The 17375-nt window shown below is 35.5% G+C and overlaps 3 protein-coding genes across 3 annotated transcripts; 2 read left to right on the top strand and 1 right to left on the bottom strand.

The window, feature by feature from the left end:
* Nucleotides 1–1284: 1284 nt before the first annotated feature.
* LOC132563255 (uncharacterized) lies at nucleotides 1285–7023 on the top strand. Its single transcript, XM_060228013.1, has 10 exons — nucleotides 1285–1298; nucleotides 1657–1755; nucleotides 2027–2156; nucleotides 2488–2704; nucleotides 3151–3673; nucleotides 4095–4281; nucleotides 4503–4760; nucleotides 5076–5247; nucleotides 5544–5692; nucleotides 5951–7023. The coding sequence occupies exons 2-10, from the start codon at nucleotides 1714–1716 to the stop codon at nucleotides 6112–6114; spliced, it is 1842 nt and encodes a 613-aa protein (XP_060083996.1). The 5' UTR covers nucleotides 1285–1298; nucleotides 1657–1713; the 3' UTR covers nucleotides 6115–7023.
* LOC132563256 (uncharacterized) lies at nucleotides 5923–8060 on the bottom strand. The gene is made up of 3 exons (XM_060228014.1): nucleotides 7682–8060; nucleotides 6563–6781; nucleotides 5923–6308 (listed from the first exon to the last, which is right to left on the bottom strand). Exons 1-3 carry the CDS (start codon nucleotides 7891–7893, stop codon nucleotides 6146–6148), a joined length of 594 nt encoding a protein of 197 aa, XP_060083997.1. The 5' UTR covers nucleotides 7894–8060; the 3' UTR covers nucleotides 5923–6145.
* A 429-nt stretch (nucleotides 8061–8489) lies between these two features.
* LOC132563254 (ATP synthase subunit beta, mitochondrial) lies at nucleotides 8490–16353 on the top strand. The gene is made up of 10 exons (XM_060228012.1): nucleotides 8490–8620; nucleotides 9247–9423; nucleotides 12743–12917; nucleotides 13097–13218; nucleotides 13581–13765; nucleotides 14043–14201; nucleotides 14479–14601; nucleotides 14820–15032; nucleotides 15343–15544; nucleotides 15949–16353. Exons 1-10 carry the CDS (start codon nucleotides 8503–8505, stop codon nucleotides 16044–16046), a joined length of 1572 nt encoding a protein of 523 aa, XP_060083995.1. The 5' UTR covers nucleotides 8490–8502; the 3' UTR covers nucleotides 16047–16353.
* The last annotated feature ends 1022 nt before the right edge of the window (nucleotides 16354–17375 follow it).

Here is a 17375-nt window from a genome sequence, read left to right as displayed (position 1 = left end):
AACAGACAAACGTAGATTGACTCCAGTCAAGGGATTGATACTAGAACCAAATAAATTACAATTTAGTAGAGTAAAACACTGACCTCGTAGTTTGTGGATAACATCGTCAACATCAGGCCGACCTGTTTAAATTGATGTAAATTAATACCCACGTGTTTAACATTTGTGCTTTCATTAACAACATTATCACCTAGATACCAAGTACGATACGACTGTGAGCGAACATTACTACTCTCATTGAAGACAATAACTACAGATTTGGAGGCATTATATTTAAATCTCCATTTACAAGTATACCTGTAGCAAATATCTATAATCATATCTAAATTGTGTTTGGTAAGTGAAAGAAGAGCTTGCGTTGGGCACGTGACATTAACATCAGATATAGCTAACGAGTATACAGAACTACTAAGATCATTCAACAAATCGTTGATATCAACAGAATAGAGACAAGGGGAGATAATACTGCCCTGACGTGTTCCCTGGTTGTATGTGTTCTCAAAACATATGTTACAAGTGGTGTATATTACATGATGTGAGTGGTATATGTTAGAAATGGTAAATTTGTATATGTTATGAGATCTACTTTCAATGAGTAGAATATGTTCCAAGTAGTATATGTTGCAAACAGTACGTGTTATGATAGGTATATGTTACAAGTGGTATATGTTACAGGTGAGACAGAGAACGATTTGTAAAATAAGATACGTATTCTGAATGTTATATGTTATGAATGGTATATGCTACAACTGATATAGCTTTTGAGTGGTTTATTTGTACAAGTATAAGTGTCATGATTGTTATATGTTACAAATGGTACGTGTTATGAGTGGTATGTTACATGTCATATATGGAAATAGTGGTGTATCTGATAAAAGTTGTATACGTTACAAGTAATAAGTGGTATATGTTACAAGTGGTATATGTTACAAACAGTACGTGATACGATAGGTATATGTTTATAACATTTGTTTCAAGAAGTATGTGTGCTCACTGGGATATGTTACCAAAGGTATATGTTATGAGTGGTATAATGGTATAAGTGGTACATGATGTGAGTGACATATGTTAAGTGTCGTACGTTTATGGGTGTTAAAATGTTCCAAGTGGTATATATTAGTTATAAAAAATTGATATTTTTGGGTCACAAGAACAACACGATTACATTTGGTACATGTTATGAGTGTGTGGCATTATATTTTACAAGTGGTATATCCACAAAATTGAAATGTATATCCTTATATATTTTATGTATTTTTTTTTATTTATGTTTTTTTTTGAAACGTCAAAACAGAAGGGTACGTATTGGGGACCTAATGTAGGCATAGTTTTATTCAATGTTTTGAAGATCTGATTTTTAAATCTACATAACATTTTCTATATGCCTAGGTAATTTGAACAAATTATATATTAAATATTAGTGTCATCTACAAAATTGAAATGTACTTATATATTTTATGTATTTTTTTTTATTTATTTTTTTTTTTGGGGGGGGGGGAGGTTGCTTGGATTGACAAATAACTCGAGGTTTTACATTTCAATTCTACGTTGACTACTATATTATGTATGTATTTAAACCAATTGTACATAAATATGTCATTCAGTCAATCTGCCCTGACAAGTATTGAATGGTTCATATTTTCATTTTTCTTACAGATCATCAATGAGATATTGATTGATGGCCAGACAAAAGACATCAGTGGCGAGGAACCCATGGACACCGACCAAGATGACACTACCCCTACAGTTTTGGAGGTATGAATAAAGAGTCAATTTTATTCCCCCCCCCCCCCCTCCCCCTATGAAGAAATGAAATTGTGAAATATGGTACACAGTTGATATTAGATTATTAAACTTCATAATTAAAAAAAAAAACCTGCGTGATATTGCACCAAATACTATGGTATAATGTGGTACCGGTATATTATTTTTTTTGTGGTACCCAATTCTAATCAATATCATGCCCAAAATACATACATGTTACTGTAGAAAACAATAACTTCAACATGTTGTATATTTCATTCAGACACCAACAGTACAGAATGGCAGCTGTATTAGCATCAGTACTACTAGGACATGCGGGACACAACTGGCTTTCAAAAAGCCCTGTGCAAGAACTGTACGAGTACAAGTTACGCCATTAACTAAAGAAAAGGGTAAGACAATGCACAATACATACAACTTTATTGAAAAAGAAAACAGTCACATAATTTTTTTTGCAATTGAGATACTGATGTAGCAACCCTTCAAACAAATAGAAGAGGCCGATTGTAATACTGCTTTCTGAGCTTTATTTTGCCAATTCTGAATCGGTGTTCAATACATGTTTGACCATTGGTGCATTTGTATCCAGATCCTATTTTGTTTTTAAACTCTGTCAGATTAAGAATTTGTATTTAATAATATTTCAAAAAAATGTGAATTTGTATTTAGCTTATAAATTTTGCATACATAATTATATTAATTGATGTCATTATTTTGTAACAGGATGTCAAACTACCAATAAACCAAAGATGAAAAATGTTGAGGTACAGTGCAACATCCTGAAGCCAGCCAAAGACAAACTCAACACCTCTGTGACATCAGATGAGCTGGACCAATCATGGATATCGTCAGCCCATGGAAATGAAGCAGATGACTCGGACTACCAGCCTTCAGAGTGTGAGTCGGATGTTGGCTCAGAATGCTTGAATGATGATGACAGGTAATGAACAAATGTTGGTTACTGTACAATTATGATTATGTACTTACAATCGATCATGTTTGTCACTTTGTTCATCTTTTTTTTCTCGCTATGCGGAATTTGTTTCTTGACATCTTGGAAATATTCCATCAATCTGATGTTGATTCTAGTTCAACATTTTAGGTATTCATAATTGGAAAAAAAATGTGAGAGGTCTTTCCTGATATGTAAAGAGTTGATTGCAGCAAAATGTTTTATAACTTTAAAAAAAATATTGAAATATTTGTCCATTATTAAATACTTGAAATATACCGGTGTAGTTATAAATTGTACAATTGTATTTGGGAAACTACAAAGAAGTCATATCCTAGATTTCAGATGAAATAAGCTATTTGTCAGCTATTATAGTTTGAATTGAGATTGATATGTGATGAGCCATCTATAATAATCTTCGTTTCACTTTTCAGGACTCGGAAAGAAGACAGACTATACCTTGTCAGTGAACAGAGTTTGATGAGCTTGTTCCAGGTTTGTCCACAGTGCTCATCACCCTCCCTGGGGAACATAATAAACAATGTTGGGACTCTTATAAAAGTCGAACAGGACTGTGGTGTTTGTGGACACAGTAGGTTGTGGAATAGCCAGCCACTGGTAGGGAGTATTCCTCTGGGGAACCTGAAGCTTTCATGTGGGATTCTTTTCTCTGGTTCCCTTCCAGCCAAGACCCTTAGGATATTTGACTTTATGAATTGTCCAGCCATTTCCAAGGAAACTTTCATAAAGCACCAGAGGAACTACTTGCAGCCTGCAATTGTGGATTTGTGGAAGGAGCGACAGAGGATGTATCTTGAAGAAATACAAAGAAACAACCGTCCCATATGTATTGGTGGAGATGGTCGTTGTGACACACCGGGCCACTCAGCAAAGTTTGGCAGCTACTCAGTCATGGACTTGGACCAAGGACAGGTCATTGATGTGCAGTTAGTGCAGGTAATTAAATGTAATATTATAAACAGTTATAAAGGTGAGTGGGTGGGGAGAGAAACCTTGGTTTACCATATATGCTTGTGTCCATATTCCAAACACTGCCTCCTTTCCCCAGATATTTAGTTTTGTCTCAATCAAACTTTACACATAATGGTTAAAAAATGAGAATACTTTTGCCTAAAGGTGATTGTATACTCTTATATGTATACTCTTATTTAGCCTATTTATGGTAAAATATTAGGTTTTCTTTGTGATTTATTTTACAAGTACACAACTTTGTTCTTTTTCTTCGCTATCTCAGATACCCGCAGATATTCAAATGAAATGTGGTTGTTTTAGAACTTAAGTTACATGGACTTCACCTGTGTTGATCATGATCACAAGACTTATAAATAGTTGTAATATTAAGCTGTCTCCATTTTAGAGTAATGAAGTGAAGAGTAGCTGTCATATGGAAAAAGAGGGACTGTCACGCAGCATTGCTTTCCTACAAGATCATGACATCGACATCCACACCATTGTCACTGACCGCCATGTTCAAATTAGAAAGTGGGTGAGAGAGAACATGACCGACACCAAACACTGTGTAGATGTGTGGCATGTAGCTAAAGGTAATTGTCATAGAGTGTAAAATAATTTAAATATTGCTCCAATGTTACTACTCAAGTATACATGTGCTTGAGGGAACTATAATAATTACAACTTGGACGTAGTGAATTGCTATCAGCAGTTTCGATACAAGACATTGGTCATTTATACATATTCTTTGCTCGACAAAGAAAACTGACATTTTTGAAAGCTTGGAAAACAAATTGACGCTTTTTATTTCTAGGACTTAAGAAGAAAGTGTTGGCCTTGTCAAAGGAGAAAGATTGTGGAGAGCTGAGCACCTGGATCAGAAGTATTACCAACCATCTATACTGGGTGGCAGCATCCACACCAGATGCAGATAAAGATTTGATGATGGAAAAATGGCAGTCACTTGGAAACCATATACAAAACATCCATGAGGGCCATGGTAAGAAGTTTCCCAAGTGCCTGCATCCTGACCTCACTGGACTGGAACGAAGAAAACGATGGCTGAAGCCAGGTATGTGCACTGCTACAACACTAGAATAATCTGTTGCTTAAAAAAATTGAATCTTTTCAGACTTTATCATGTATTTTAAACAGGAAGTGCCTGACCACATTGGTTTTCTCTGAGCACTTCAGTATCCTCTTCCCATGAATTTCCACGGGAGCTAACATCTGGGCCAATTTAAAAAACAAATAAAGTTGAAAAAATAAATAATTACAAAAAGAAATTTATTTGAATAAAAACAAAAGAAATAAAATCATATTTGTCAATTAAGTTCTTTATGAATCTCAATGCTTTCTGAGTTTTATGATGATACATTACTTTCAGGCACAAAGAGCTTGGAGAAATTGCTGCCTATCCTGGACAACCGACAGATGAAGATGGATATTCCGATGCTTTCGACCAACCAACAGACATCAGAGTTGGAAGGATATCACTCTGTCATCAACCACTTCGCACCAAAAATGCATGGCTTCTCCTATTATGGGATGGTATGCAGGTAAGGTTTAAAATTGATACTTATTTGTATCACTATTATTTACCAATCTTGTGCATTGAATATTATCCTAATGAGTGTAAATGTCACATTAGAAGCAAAAATATTCCTTCATGGTTTTAATCGAACTAGATATGTGTAACATATCAGTAAACCTCTGACATGCTATTTATAGAATAATCATCAAAAACCTTGCCAGAGCAAACGCATTTATGTCTAACATATGTTTTCTAGTTTTCAAACTTCAAATTGAACTTCTGTTAACTACTGTACTGATTATTTTCTTGTTTATATTGCAGACTTCTACTCGGTGCCCTTCATTACAATGAAAATGGAGGCAGGGACCCAGCAGTCACCAAAGATGGTAACACTTGTTACAACATTGTGTATCCCAAACACAAGAAAGGAGAATACACAGTCCGTGAAGTGAAAATGGAGCCAACTTTCGGTAAGTATACTAAATCGTGGGAACCCCTGGGTCATTTTTCATAACTTCACTATTCAGTTTGGGAAAAAAAATAAAATTGAAGATTTTGGGTAGGGGGTTACCTTTTAAGCAATGGGGGTATGTTTTATGTAGGAATAAAAAGTATCCGATTACATTTTGGTCGGGGGCTACATATTATGCATGACACCGGCAGTGACCGGCACTACACATAAATTAAAGGCAACAATCCATTGAAATGTCTTCTTTTTTTAATGACAGATTACGTTCAAGAGCTGCTACAAATAACAGTCAACAAGGCAACAAACACCAGAATGACTAAAACACAAGATGTCCTGATGGATGCACCTCCAGCACTATGCAGCACCTTTGAACGGCCTTCAAAACTAGAAGCTGTGTCATCAGTCCAATCCCGTTTCGCTTGAAACTAGTCATTCACAAAACCATACTTTTCATTCAGTCTCCATAATTGAAACCCCTCAATTCTTCACCATCACCAGGCGGGAATGTCTGTCGTATGAGATTTACAGCACATGCTGGAAGTGGGACTCGTACATTTCGCCCCAGAAAACCCCAGCACCATCGGACAAACTGTCGGTAGGCAGTGTAGCGGTTTCGCCTGAAAAAAGATAAACAAGAAATACAGATGCATTGTCATGTTTTCATTTTGGTATTATAAATTATAATAAATTATAATTCACAGGTGTCTTTCAGTCTCAGCACTTGAACTTGTTTGGTATTCTTACTGCAAAAGTCCAATAATAGATGAGGTTTTATAAGGGGAAAAACAAACAAATTGTCAGATAATCACAAATCTCTGTATGATATTTCACATCATATACATGTAACATTCAATGGATAGCTATTACTTACGCTGGACCATCGGGTATGTTGCCATTATGGTACTGTCTAAAGGCTTGATATGCTGTACGCAACACATACACATCTAGGCAAACAGAAGGAAATCCAGGGTGCTGTGTGATGCAGTTCAGGTGTGGAAACTCATTCTTGATGTGTTGGATCTGTGCAATTTCAGTGCAACAAATACTTTCAGGGACTGTTGGCATCTCTCGACAGTTTTCACATTTGCACCTGTAAAATAGTCATTCTGAATTATGTTTAACGCATAAGCATTGTTAGAGATTGTTATTGGAAATTGCATTTGTTATTGAAAGTTGTTTGGTATTGAAAGTTATATTTGTTACAGAGTAGTTCTACTCTAAAACCAAATAAATTCCCAGAAATACTGATTTTTTGGATTGCCCTTATTTTTTTTATTAGATATTCTAGGTGTTATTTCATGTGTTCATCACATCAGTCAAAGGATATTTTGTCAACAGGAATATTTATATGAAATAAAGTTGATTTGTCCTTGTGAAGGATTAAATATAACAAAAAAACACTAAAACATAATCTGTGTTTGTCCCAAGTGGTTTTGCAGCTTCTCCATGCTGCTCTGAAGTCTAATCTGTGTTTACTTCCTAGTTAACTTATTTGCTCCAAGCAGAATTTAGTAGTTTTCAAATGGTGTAGATGGATTTTAATATTTATTTTTGAGCAGATACAACTTCCTCTGTCAAGATGCTCTGGATATTTTCCCTACAAAACTCACCAAACAACATTACCATTGGTACACAATAACATATTTTGTAGAGATTGAGATCAGGCCTATATATATTCTTATTGACAGAATAATTAATATAATAATAACTGATAATTTATAGATGGAAAAATATATACTCAGTATAGATGTTAGGTTAACAACATCGCATATCCTTTATGGGCAAGCCGACCAAGTTCGTAGTGACGAGATTACTCGTCCAGCGATATAGTTTTATGTTGCCTGGTTAAGTTATGTTATAATATACATGAAGGCAAAGTTGACGGTTCCGTTTAACGAAAATTTTAAGGCTCAATAAAAATACTTTGGCCATTAAAAGGCCGTAAGTATCAAGGTATTCTTATATTGGGCCTTAATATAGGTCTACGTACCATTCGGTTGAGCCCAAGCGGTCCTCGATTGCCGATGGCGGATTGCCGCTTTCTTCATCGTCGTCACTTCCTAGCTCTGGCTCAAAACGATAAGGTCGAATACCTTCAGAATGCTCCACTTCAAAATCAGAAGAAGAGTATCCCATATGAAGGTCGCAATCTGATTGTGAGTCTTCTGTCCCATCGCTTCCACTATCGCTGTAGGCATCCATGTTGAATGTGTTCACCTTGTGACGTCACGATTTCATGTGCACTACACTACACACATATCCGCTACACTCTGATTGGCTTTACCAGTCAGGTGCAAACTGGGATGATTGACAGGCCATATCATCGGTCGTAGTGAATCAATTTACATGCGGTTTTCGACATTTTCTTATTTAGGTGCTAATGTCTTTCTTATTTAAATCTTATAAAACGATACACTAACACTTTAACAAGAGGTAGTTGGGGTGGATGTTGTTAAAAACCACGGAAACCACTATCGATCACAAATGGCTATGTTAATAACATGTGTACCACATTACCAAAAGTATTGTAGGATCTGTGATTTCCATAATTCCTCGTCCTATTGAAGACTACAAAATATTTGCCTGCTTTCCTGATATGCATATACCCACTATTAAGGGCGGGGAAACGAAAATAAATTCGTTGCATTTTATGAAAATCATTTTATGCTACATAGCCATGTTGATTATGTATTTAAAAGAAACGGTCTATAACTGTCAAATTATCCGCTCCTTCAACAAATCAGATATAGACTATATTTCAATCCCACAGTACAGTTGGAGTCACGTGACTAACGTCCTTACCCTGCCGCCATGATGCATGCTGTAAGGAGAGCATGTTGCGGGGCTTGGAAAGCCACAAAAGGTGGTTTTTCAACCCCAGCAGCAACAAAGTCAGCTGTAAGAGCAGTACCAAGCTTCTTCACAACCCGTAAGTTCATGTGTCGATATTTGCAAAACTCAAAATTCAAAGATATACATGATTGAAAAAAGCCGGTGTCCGCAAAAACATGCCCGGCTCTATTGCTATGTTGTTGTCCTTGACTCTCGACAAAGGTTACTTTATTTTACAGTCTGTTTTATTTTGATTCATGCTATGGAGTTAAGAATTATCATAACTTGTAAGTCTTTTTAATGCCCCGTGCTCTAAAAAGTTTGTCAAATTGGTTCTTTGAAATGTTAATTGTTTGCACTTGACGTGGCTCTGCAAAGGTCACAGTCCGTCAAAGACGAAAACGGACAAAAAATGTCATTTAGTAATAAAAAAAAAGTTTCAAACTAAAATATTGTGTTATGATGCTCTAAATTCAACGTTTGCAAAGTTTAACTGACATTAACCTACTTCGGACCAGGTTGTCAAGAAACGTGTTTTATTTCAAGATAGTATCTTGCAGGACTTGCAGTTGTTACAAGTATCTGAAAGGGTGAAATGAAAATGTTTTTATTCTCAAGTTTAACAAACAACATCATCTCTGTAGAATAAACGATATTGATGGTTTTCATGAAATATTTTACTATATTGAATATTTCTAACTTTCCCATGTGTCTTATAAACAGGTGATTATGCAGCAGAAGCAGCCAAGGCTAAGGCCAGCACACCATCAGGAAAAGTCGTGGCTGTAATTGGTGCTGTGGTAGATGTCCAGTTTGATGATGAACTACCACCAATCCTCAATGCTTTGGAGGTGGAAAACCGATCACCAAGGCTTATCCTTGAGGTCGCTCAGCATTTAGGTAACCCAGATAGTTTCATTGTCCACTTTTTATCTATTTTTCAGTCAATTTGGATTTTGTAAATTCATAAAGTTGTCTTTGATAAAACAACTTTCACTCTTTTTTTTCTGATGAGTCTATTTCTGTTGCATCTGCTAAATAGTTTGACATCAAAACTTTCATTATTATGTGTTGACATTTGAGTCTAGAATCGGTTGGTAAGTTATAATTGAGAGTTCAAAGCAACTTTCTGATTGTCCATTACAAACCCATTTAGTGCCATTTCCAGATTAATGTCATTAACTATGGCATAGTTGAACTAAGAAATTTCTCAAGTCCTTGTGCAGAGCTGTCTTGTTACATAGACACAATGAAGTGTAAAATGTGTATTATTAATTGATATTAACATATGTTTGTTGTTTATGCAACAACAATAGAACTAAAACTGTTTGAGTTGCCTTTCCCTTGTCTAGGTAGAGATCTGCTCTACTTCTGTCTGACCAACATTATCTGTTTTGTTCACTTTTAAGACATCTCCTACATACATCTGTCTGCATTTACATACATTGCTGTATTCCTTATGTTTAGAACTTCTTACTTTGACAATCATTTCATTCTGGACCAAAAAAATTAGAATGTTTTCGTATAGTTCACATGCTTATTTTTAACATACTTTATGGATTTTATTCTTTTGGAGAGCAACCTCGCTTGTATTTGTCACTTGTAACAAAGTAATTAATCATTGATTATAACAGAGAATCTTCCCAACACTAGTTCAGGTGTTTTGTCATAATTCAATGTTCAATCAAGAATAATTAAACTCCTGTGTTTTAAAGAAGGCATGTTTGCTAACTACAGTGATTTATACAAATTATTGGGAAAATCATTTTTGGAGACATTAGATAAGAATTATTTAATTTCCAGAAAACAGATATCATGATGCGATCTTTCGGGTCAGATTCATAAATGCTGACACTTACCCAACGTGTACTGAATTTCTGTTTTCTAAAATTCACATCGTCCATTGATGAGGTTCTGCCATGTATTTTGAGAGATAAAAATGGGGTTTGTTACTGGCCATGATGTTGGATATATCTTTAAATGTGGTCAGTTTACAGTTCTTATTTTATGGAAGTTAATGTGATTTTACAGGTATATTAATTTCATTTGCTTAAAATTTCTTGGGAGGGAGGAGAGTTGGCATTCAAATTTTGTGTAAGCAAACTAGATATATAAGTAAGTTTCTGAGCGATGGTGATTTCCTTTAACACTTTAAATGCTTGTTCTGTAACTAAAGTGCAATAAAAGTAATTTGGAAAAATCAGTTACGAAACTTTTTGGATAAAAATTCTTTCTTTACCAGAAAACAGATGTTGTGATGCGATCTTTCGGGTCAGATTCATAAATGCTGACACTTACCCAACGTGTACTGAATTTCTGTTTTCTAAAATTCACATCGTCCATTGATGAGGTTCTGCCATGTATTTTGTGAGATAAAAATGGGGTATTTTACCTGCCATGATGTTGAACATATCTTAATTTTCATGTGGTCAGTTTACAGTTGCAGTTATATGGAAGTTAATGTGATTTTGTAGATGTTTTATTTTCATTTTCTTTTCGGGGGGATGTGGGGAGGAATTCAATACAAATTTTTTGTAAACTTGCTATGTATTTTAGAAAGTTTCTGTCCAAATGAAATTTCTTTTTGAGAACCTCCTAAAGTGCATGTTAAGTAACTTAAGTGCAATTCAAGTAACCGAGAAAAATTGATAAAAATTCTTTCTTTACCAGAAAACAGATGTTATGATGCGATCTTTCGGGTCAGATTCATAAATGCTGACACTTACCCAACGTGTACTGAATTTCTGTTTTCTAAAATTCACATCGTCCATTGATGAGGTTCTGCCATGTATTTTGAGAGATAAAAATGGGGTTTGTTACTGGCCATGATGTTGGATATATCTTTAAATGTGGTCAGTTTACAGTTCTTATTTTATGGAAGTTAGTGTGATTGTACAGGTATATTGATTTCATTTGCTTTAAATTTCTTGGGAGGGAGGAGAGTTGGCATTTATATATTTTGTCAGCAAACTAGATATATAAGTAAGTTTCTGAGCAATGGTGATTTACTTTAAAACTTTAAATGCTTGTTCAGTAATTAAAGTGCAAAAAAAGTCAGTAACTAAAGTGCAAAAAAAGTAACTGGGAAAAATCATTTAGGAAACGTTTTGGATAAAAATTCTTTCTTTACCAGAAAACAGACAAATTTTTTGTAAACCTGCTATGTATTTAAGAAAGTTTCTGTTCAAATGAAATTTCTTTTTGAGAAACTCCTAAAGTGCATGTTAAGTAACTTAAGTGCAATTCAAGTAACCGAGAAAAATTGATAAAAATTCTTTCTTTACCAGAAAACAGATGTTATGATGCGATCTTTCGGGTCAGATTCATAAATGCTGACACTTACCCAACGTGTACTGAATTTCTGTTTTCTAAGTTTCATGCTATTCTTTGATGATGAGGTTCTGCCATGTATTTTGGCGATACTGTAATGTGGTATGTCCCTTTCCTTGATGTTGAACATATCTTTATTTTCATGTGATTAGTTTACAGTTCCTGTTTTAAGGAAGTTAATTCGATTTTAAAGTTGTATCATTTAGATTTCCTTTTAGGTGGGGTAGGGGGGAATGTAAGCATCTAAATTCATGTAAATAAAGTAAATATTAGCATATTTTTTGTTCAGATTATGATTTCATCTCGATAAACTTTATAAATGCATGTTGATAACTTCATTTCTATTAATTAAAATAGCTGGGGGTACTTTTTCATTTTTAATAGTAACAAGGTAACATTGGTTTACATTGCTAAAATTTTAAGAAAACAGGTGTTGTGATGCCATCTTTCGGGTCAGATTCACAAATGCTGACACTCACCCAACGTGTACTGAACTTCTGTTTTCACCAGTGTGAGATATTTATGGCAAAGAATATTGTGTCCAAATGGAATGATAGTAAGGTACTAATGATTCCTGTTTTCACTTCAAAAGTATAGTTGTCAACATGAAGACCTTTTTCTTACATTACCTTTATTATTACGGCAACCCTCTGAATAAACCAGTTGTAAAAATGGATTGATCAATCTAAACTAACATCGGCAGGAAACGAAAAGTTCCAGTGAATGAAAAAAGAATAGAAATAGTAGAGAAAGTCTTCAATGCAAATGAAAATCCTTTACTCAGAAGGGGAACAGTAAAAGTGTCTCATTTTGAAAGTCCGTGCTTCTGTATTTGATGTAAATATGAATCTTGTGTACAAATGCTTCATACAAATTTTCATATTTTCAGGAGAGAACACTGTACGAACAATTGCTATGGATGGTACCGAGGGTCTAGTGCGTGGCACCAACTGTCTGGACATCGGTTCCCCCATTAGGATTCCAGTCGGCCCTGCCACACTGGGTCGAATCATGAATGTCATTGGTGAACCCATTGACGAAAGGGGCCCCTTCCAAACAAAACAGTGAGCGTTTTAATGTTGAGCATTTCTTATTTTCAACCGATGTATTCTGTAGTGAGAGTCTGACTTAAACTGATGTTTTCCTACTTGATTTCGTGATATCTCAGATTGTTACTAGATGTGATAATGTAATGGTATGGTTGTATTTTTAGAATAACATAGAAATATTTTTTATTTACTAGCTTTGCATCAATTCATGCTGAAGCCCCTGACTTTGTGGAGATGAGTGTAACACAGGAAATCTTGGAGACAGGAATCAAAGTGGTAGACTTGCTGGCTCCATATGCCAAGGGTGGGAAAATTGGTAAGCTATAGGTCATTGTTATTTACCTATGCAAGTCTGCATGGAGTTTTGGAGGGCATGAACACAAAACAACAATAACAACACCAAAAAGAAAATGATAGGATTTAATTCTGAACTGTTGGTAAAATAAGATTCTGTTTTAGATTTCATTTGCATGTCTCCTGTCATATTTTTTGTACATGATCAACTCTTGAATTTTGAAGTAATTGTAGATCTATTTAAATACTGATATTGTGAAATTTTTCTTTGATGGATGAATTCTCAAGGACAGACATAATGTTTTTGTTTTATTTTTTATGATTAAGTTGTGATGCTTTTTAATAGATGATTTTATCTAAAGTTGGTTGGGTTTTGTAATGCAGGTTTGTTCGGAGGTGCAGGAGTAGGTAAAACTGTACTCATTATGGAACTGATCAACAACGTTGCCAAAGCTCATGGTGGTTACTCCGTGTTTGCTGGTGTAGGAGAGAGAACCCGTGAAGGAAACGATCTGTACTACGAAATGATCACATCCAAAGTCATCAGTCTGACTGATGACTCATCCAAGGTGGGCACCAGTTTGAGAACCCAGAAAGGCATCATTTTACGGAAATAATCATTGTCCAGTTAATCTGTGAACAGTTTCTTGTCATTGATATAAGTAGCCTCTTATCAACTCAGAATCTATTGTACAGCTGCCTATATTGTAAGACCACCTATTCCTGATCTGACAAAAGATGCTGTGCCAGTCTGACCTATATTTAAAGGACATCATCTGTATTTTCTTTTGCTCTAGTTTGCGGTACAATTGGGGCATGATAATAGAAATAATTGTCATATTGCAGGTATCCCTGGTATACGGTCAGATGAACGAGCCCCCAGGTGCCCGTGCACGTGTCGCCCTTACAGGTTTGACTGTAGCCGAGTATTTCCGTGACCAGGAAGGACAGGATGTATTGCTCTTCATTGACAACATTTTCAGATTTACTCAGGCTGGCTCAGAGGTAAAAGGATTCAACAACATGCCAGACCCAAAAGTCTTGAGAAAAAGCAATACAGCTGACAACAATGATAATAATTAGCATGGTCAGTGAGGCCATTTATATCTAAAACATTTTTGTTGAGGGTCATAAGGCATATGAAATTTCTTAAGACATTCTACAATTTTTCTTGAAAAGTATACCCGAGACAGGTACACCCCTGCTTAAAGGTGCAATTGATTAGTATAGCAAAGTTTGGCCATATCACTGGTGTCAATCAAATGCTTCGTATTTTATCCAGGTGTCTGCCTTGCTGGGTCGTATCCCATCTGCTGTAGGTTACCAGCCTACACTAGCCACAGACATGGGTACCATGCAGGAAAGAATTACCACCACAAGGAAGGGATCCATCACCTCAGTACAGGTACAATGTTTTGAAACTCAAATGTTCCTTGACTCTAGCTTTCCTTTTCTTTCAATTAAATCTTGAGATCCCACTAAGTATTGTAATTGGACTCATCAAAATATTGAATATGGTGCTCTGGACCCACCATAAAAAATCCTACATCAATGCTGAAGAAGACCAGCAAGGGTGAATTGTCTAAATGCTAGAATTAATAGCAACTATTCCACATGTTTCAGGCTATCTATGTACCTGCTGATGATTTGACTGATCCTGCTCCTGCCACCACATTTGCCCATTTGGATGCCACCACTGTGTTGTCCAGAGGTATTTCTGAGTTGGGTATCTACCCTGCTGTGGATCCCCTTGACTCCATCTCCCGTATTCTTGATGCCAACGTGGTGGGAGAGGAGCACTATGTTGTTGCTCGTGGTGTACAAAAAGTATTGCAGGTAAGGACTTCCCTTCAGCTGTTTGGATTTCGTAAGGAGTGAAGCACAAGTATTTCTTTGAGAAATGTTGCTTTGAGAGTAGTGTTTTGCATGTAAGAATTAATGGTTTCGGGGAAGATGAGAAAAAAAAATATACTTGTACATCAATTTCCCTGCAAAAAAAAATATTTTTCTCCATGAAATTTTTTACTGAAAATGTTTATGTACAAGGTCTTTTGAAATATATGGAAATCTTATGGAACCACTGTATGTTTCTTAAACATTATAGCTATTGTCTGGTTATTGAGGATATGGTATTGTTTGCTTGCAGGACTACAAGTCCCTCCAGGATATCATTGCTATCCTGGGTATGGACGAGTTGTCTGAGGATGACAAGATGACTGTGATCAGGGCTCGTAAGATGCAGAAGTTCCTGTCACAGCCCTTCCAGGTGGCTGAGGTGTTCACAGGTCAGGAGGGCAAATATGTACCACTCAAAGAGACCATCAAAGGATTCAAGGACATTTTAGCTGGTATGTTTGTAAACTGAGAGAGTACCAACAGAAAATGCTTGAAATGATCTGAAACTAGCATAATACATATATATATGTCCCTATTATGAAGATCTATTCTCCATATTGTATGAGCTCCTCCTTGCCCCAATTCTTTCAAAGAACAAGTTTTTTGATCACCTAAGATTCATTTGTAATTTCCAAACTGCTGTATGCTTCAGGTTTTATTTAGTTTATCATGTTTCTTCTAAATCAAAGAATGTAGTGTTATCTCCAAATCTCAAATGAAGAAAAAATTCAGTCATTGTTTTTGTATAAGTAAGATAGCTTGTCTAGAAACAATCAAAACTTTTAAAAACTGAAAAAAAATGCTGTCTGATGTTGACAAATACCAAATTCTGAATGTTTTTGTAATCTTCTTGCAGGAAATTATGACCATTTGCCTGAGGTTGCATTCTACCTTGTGGGATCTATTGAAGAGGTGGTAGCCAAGGCAGACAGGTTGGCAGAAGAGCAGTCGTAATAAGATAAAAAAACATAGACCATTTTATATAATAAACTGTGTCAGAAGCTGAATGTGTGTGTGAATACTTACAAAACCAACAAGAAAAATTTGTTGGACTTTCATTATCAAATTGGAAGCCGGATTCGTTGGAAGCTCTTTGGTGATAATACTAAAGGATGTGTTTTTTGTTTTGAAACAAGGAAGAAAAACATAGTGCTGTTTGTCTAGGTGAATGAGTTTACAAGTTTCAGGTTGTGTACAAAGGGATGTTTTTAAACAACATGTCCCTCTGTCATACAAGTTGAAATAAAAATATTTAAACCTATGGTTGATTTGTTATGGATTTGTTTGTGTTGTAACTATTTTAGATTGTTGATAATGATTGAAATCTATTTCTGCATTATCAAAATTTCACAAGTTGAAGACTTGTGTTCATTTTAGGATTTCTTATCACAGAAATCATTAGCTGATTACTAGGTTGTTACCATAATTATAGGGAAATTGCACAATAAGTTTACTGCTATGATCATAGATCTCAAGTATGTACAAGTCCATACAATTGCTACAATTTTGTAATGATTTTTTAAGAATATGTATACAGTTTAACCTTATTATCTCTCCAATGAAAAGATTACCTCAGGAGTTTTAGATAAGGAGGTTCAAGAGCAACTTGTTGGGGTTGTAATAAAAATGGATGGAAATAACATTACAAAAAATAGCTGCATGTGAATTACTTACAATAGACATGCACCCAAGATCTAACATACTTGAAACTGATACGCATCTAAGTAAAAGAAATTCTTGAACATCCACTGTGAAACAAACTAGAAAAGGATGTTGACTATCCTCTCTAAAGCACATATACTGGTAACCGCACATATACTGGTAACCGATGTAGTCTATCCTCTCCAAAGCACATATACTGGTAACCGATGTTGTCTATCCTCTCTAAAGCACATATACTGGTAACCGATGTAGTCTATCCTCTCCAAAGCACATATACTGGTAACCGATGTTGTCTATCCTCTCTAAAGCACATACTTGTAAAGGATGTAGTCTGTCCTCTTTAAAGCACATATACTGGTAACTGATGTTGACTATCCACTCTAAAGCACATATACTGGTAACTGATGTTGACTATCCTCTCTAAAGCGCATATACTGGTAAAGGATGTTGACCATCCTCTCTAAAGCACATATACTGGTAACTGATGTTGACTATCCGTTCTAAAGCACATATACTGGAAAAGGATGTTGACTATCCACCGTAAAAGCACATATACTGGAAAAGGATGTTGACTATCCACTCTAAAGCACATATACTGGTAACTGATGTTGACTATCCGTT

This window comes from Ylistrum balloti, unplaced genomic scaffold (assembly GCF_031769215.1).
Source record: "Ylistrum balloti isolate Yb309-2 unplaced genomic scaffold, AGI_CSIRO_Ybal_v1 Utg371654, whole genome shotgun sequence".
Taxonomy (NCBI): Eukaryota; Metazoa; Mollusca; class Bivalvia; order Pectinida; family Pectinidae; genus Ylistrum; species Ylistrum balloti.
Note: the sequence above shows the minus strand (reverse complement) of the source record. Positions and strands in the feature narration are given on the sequence as shown.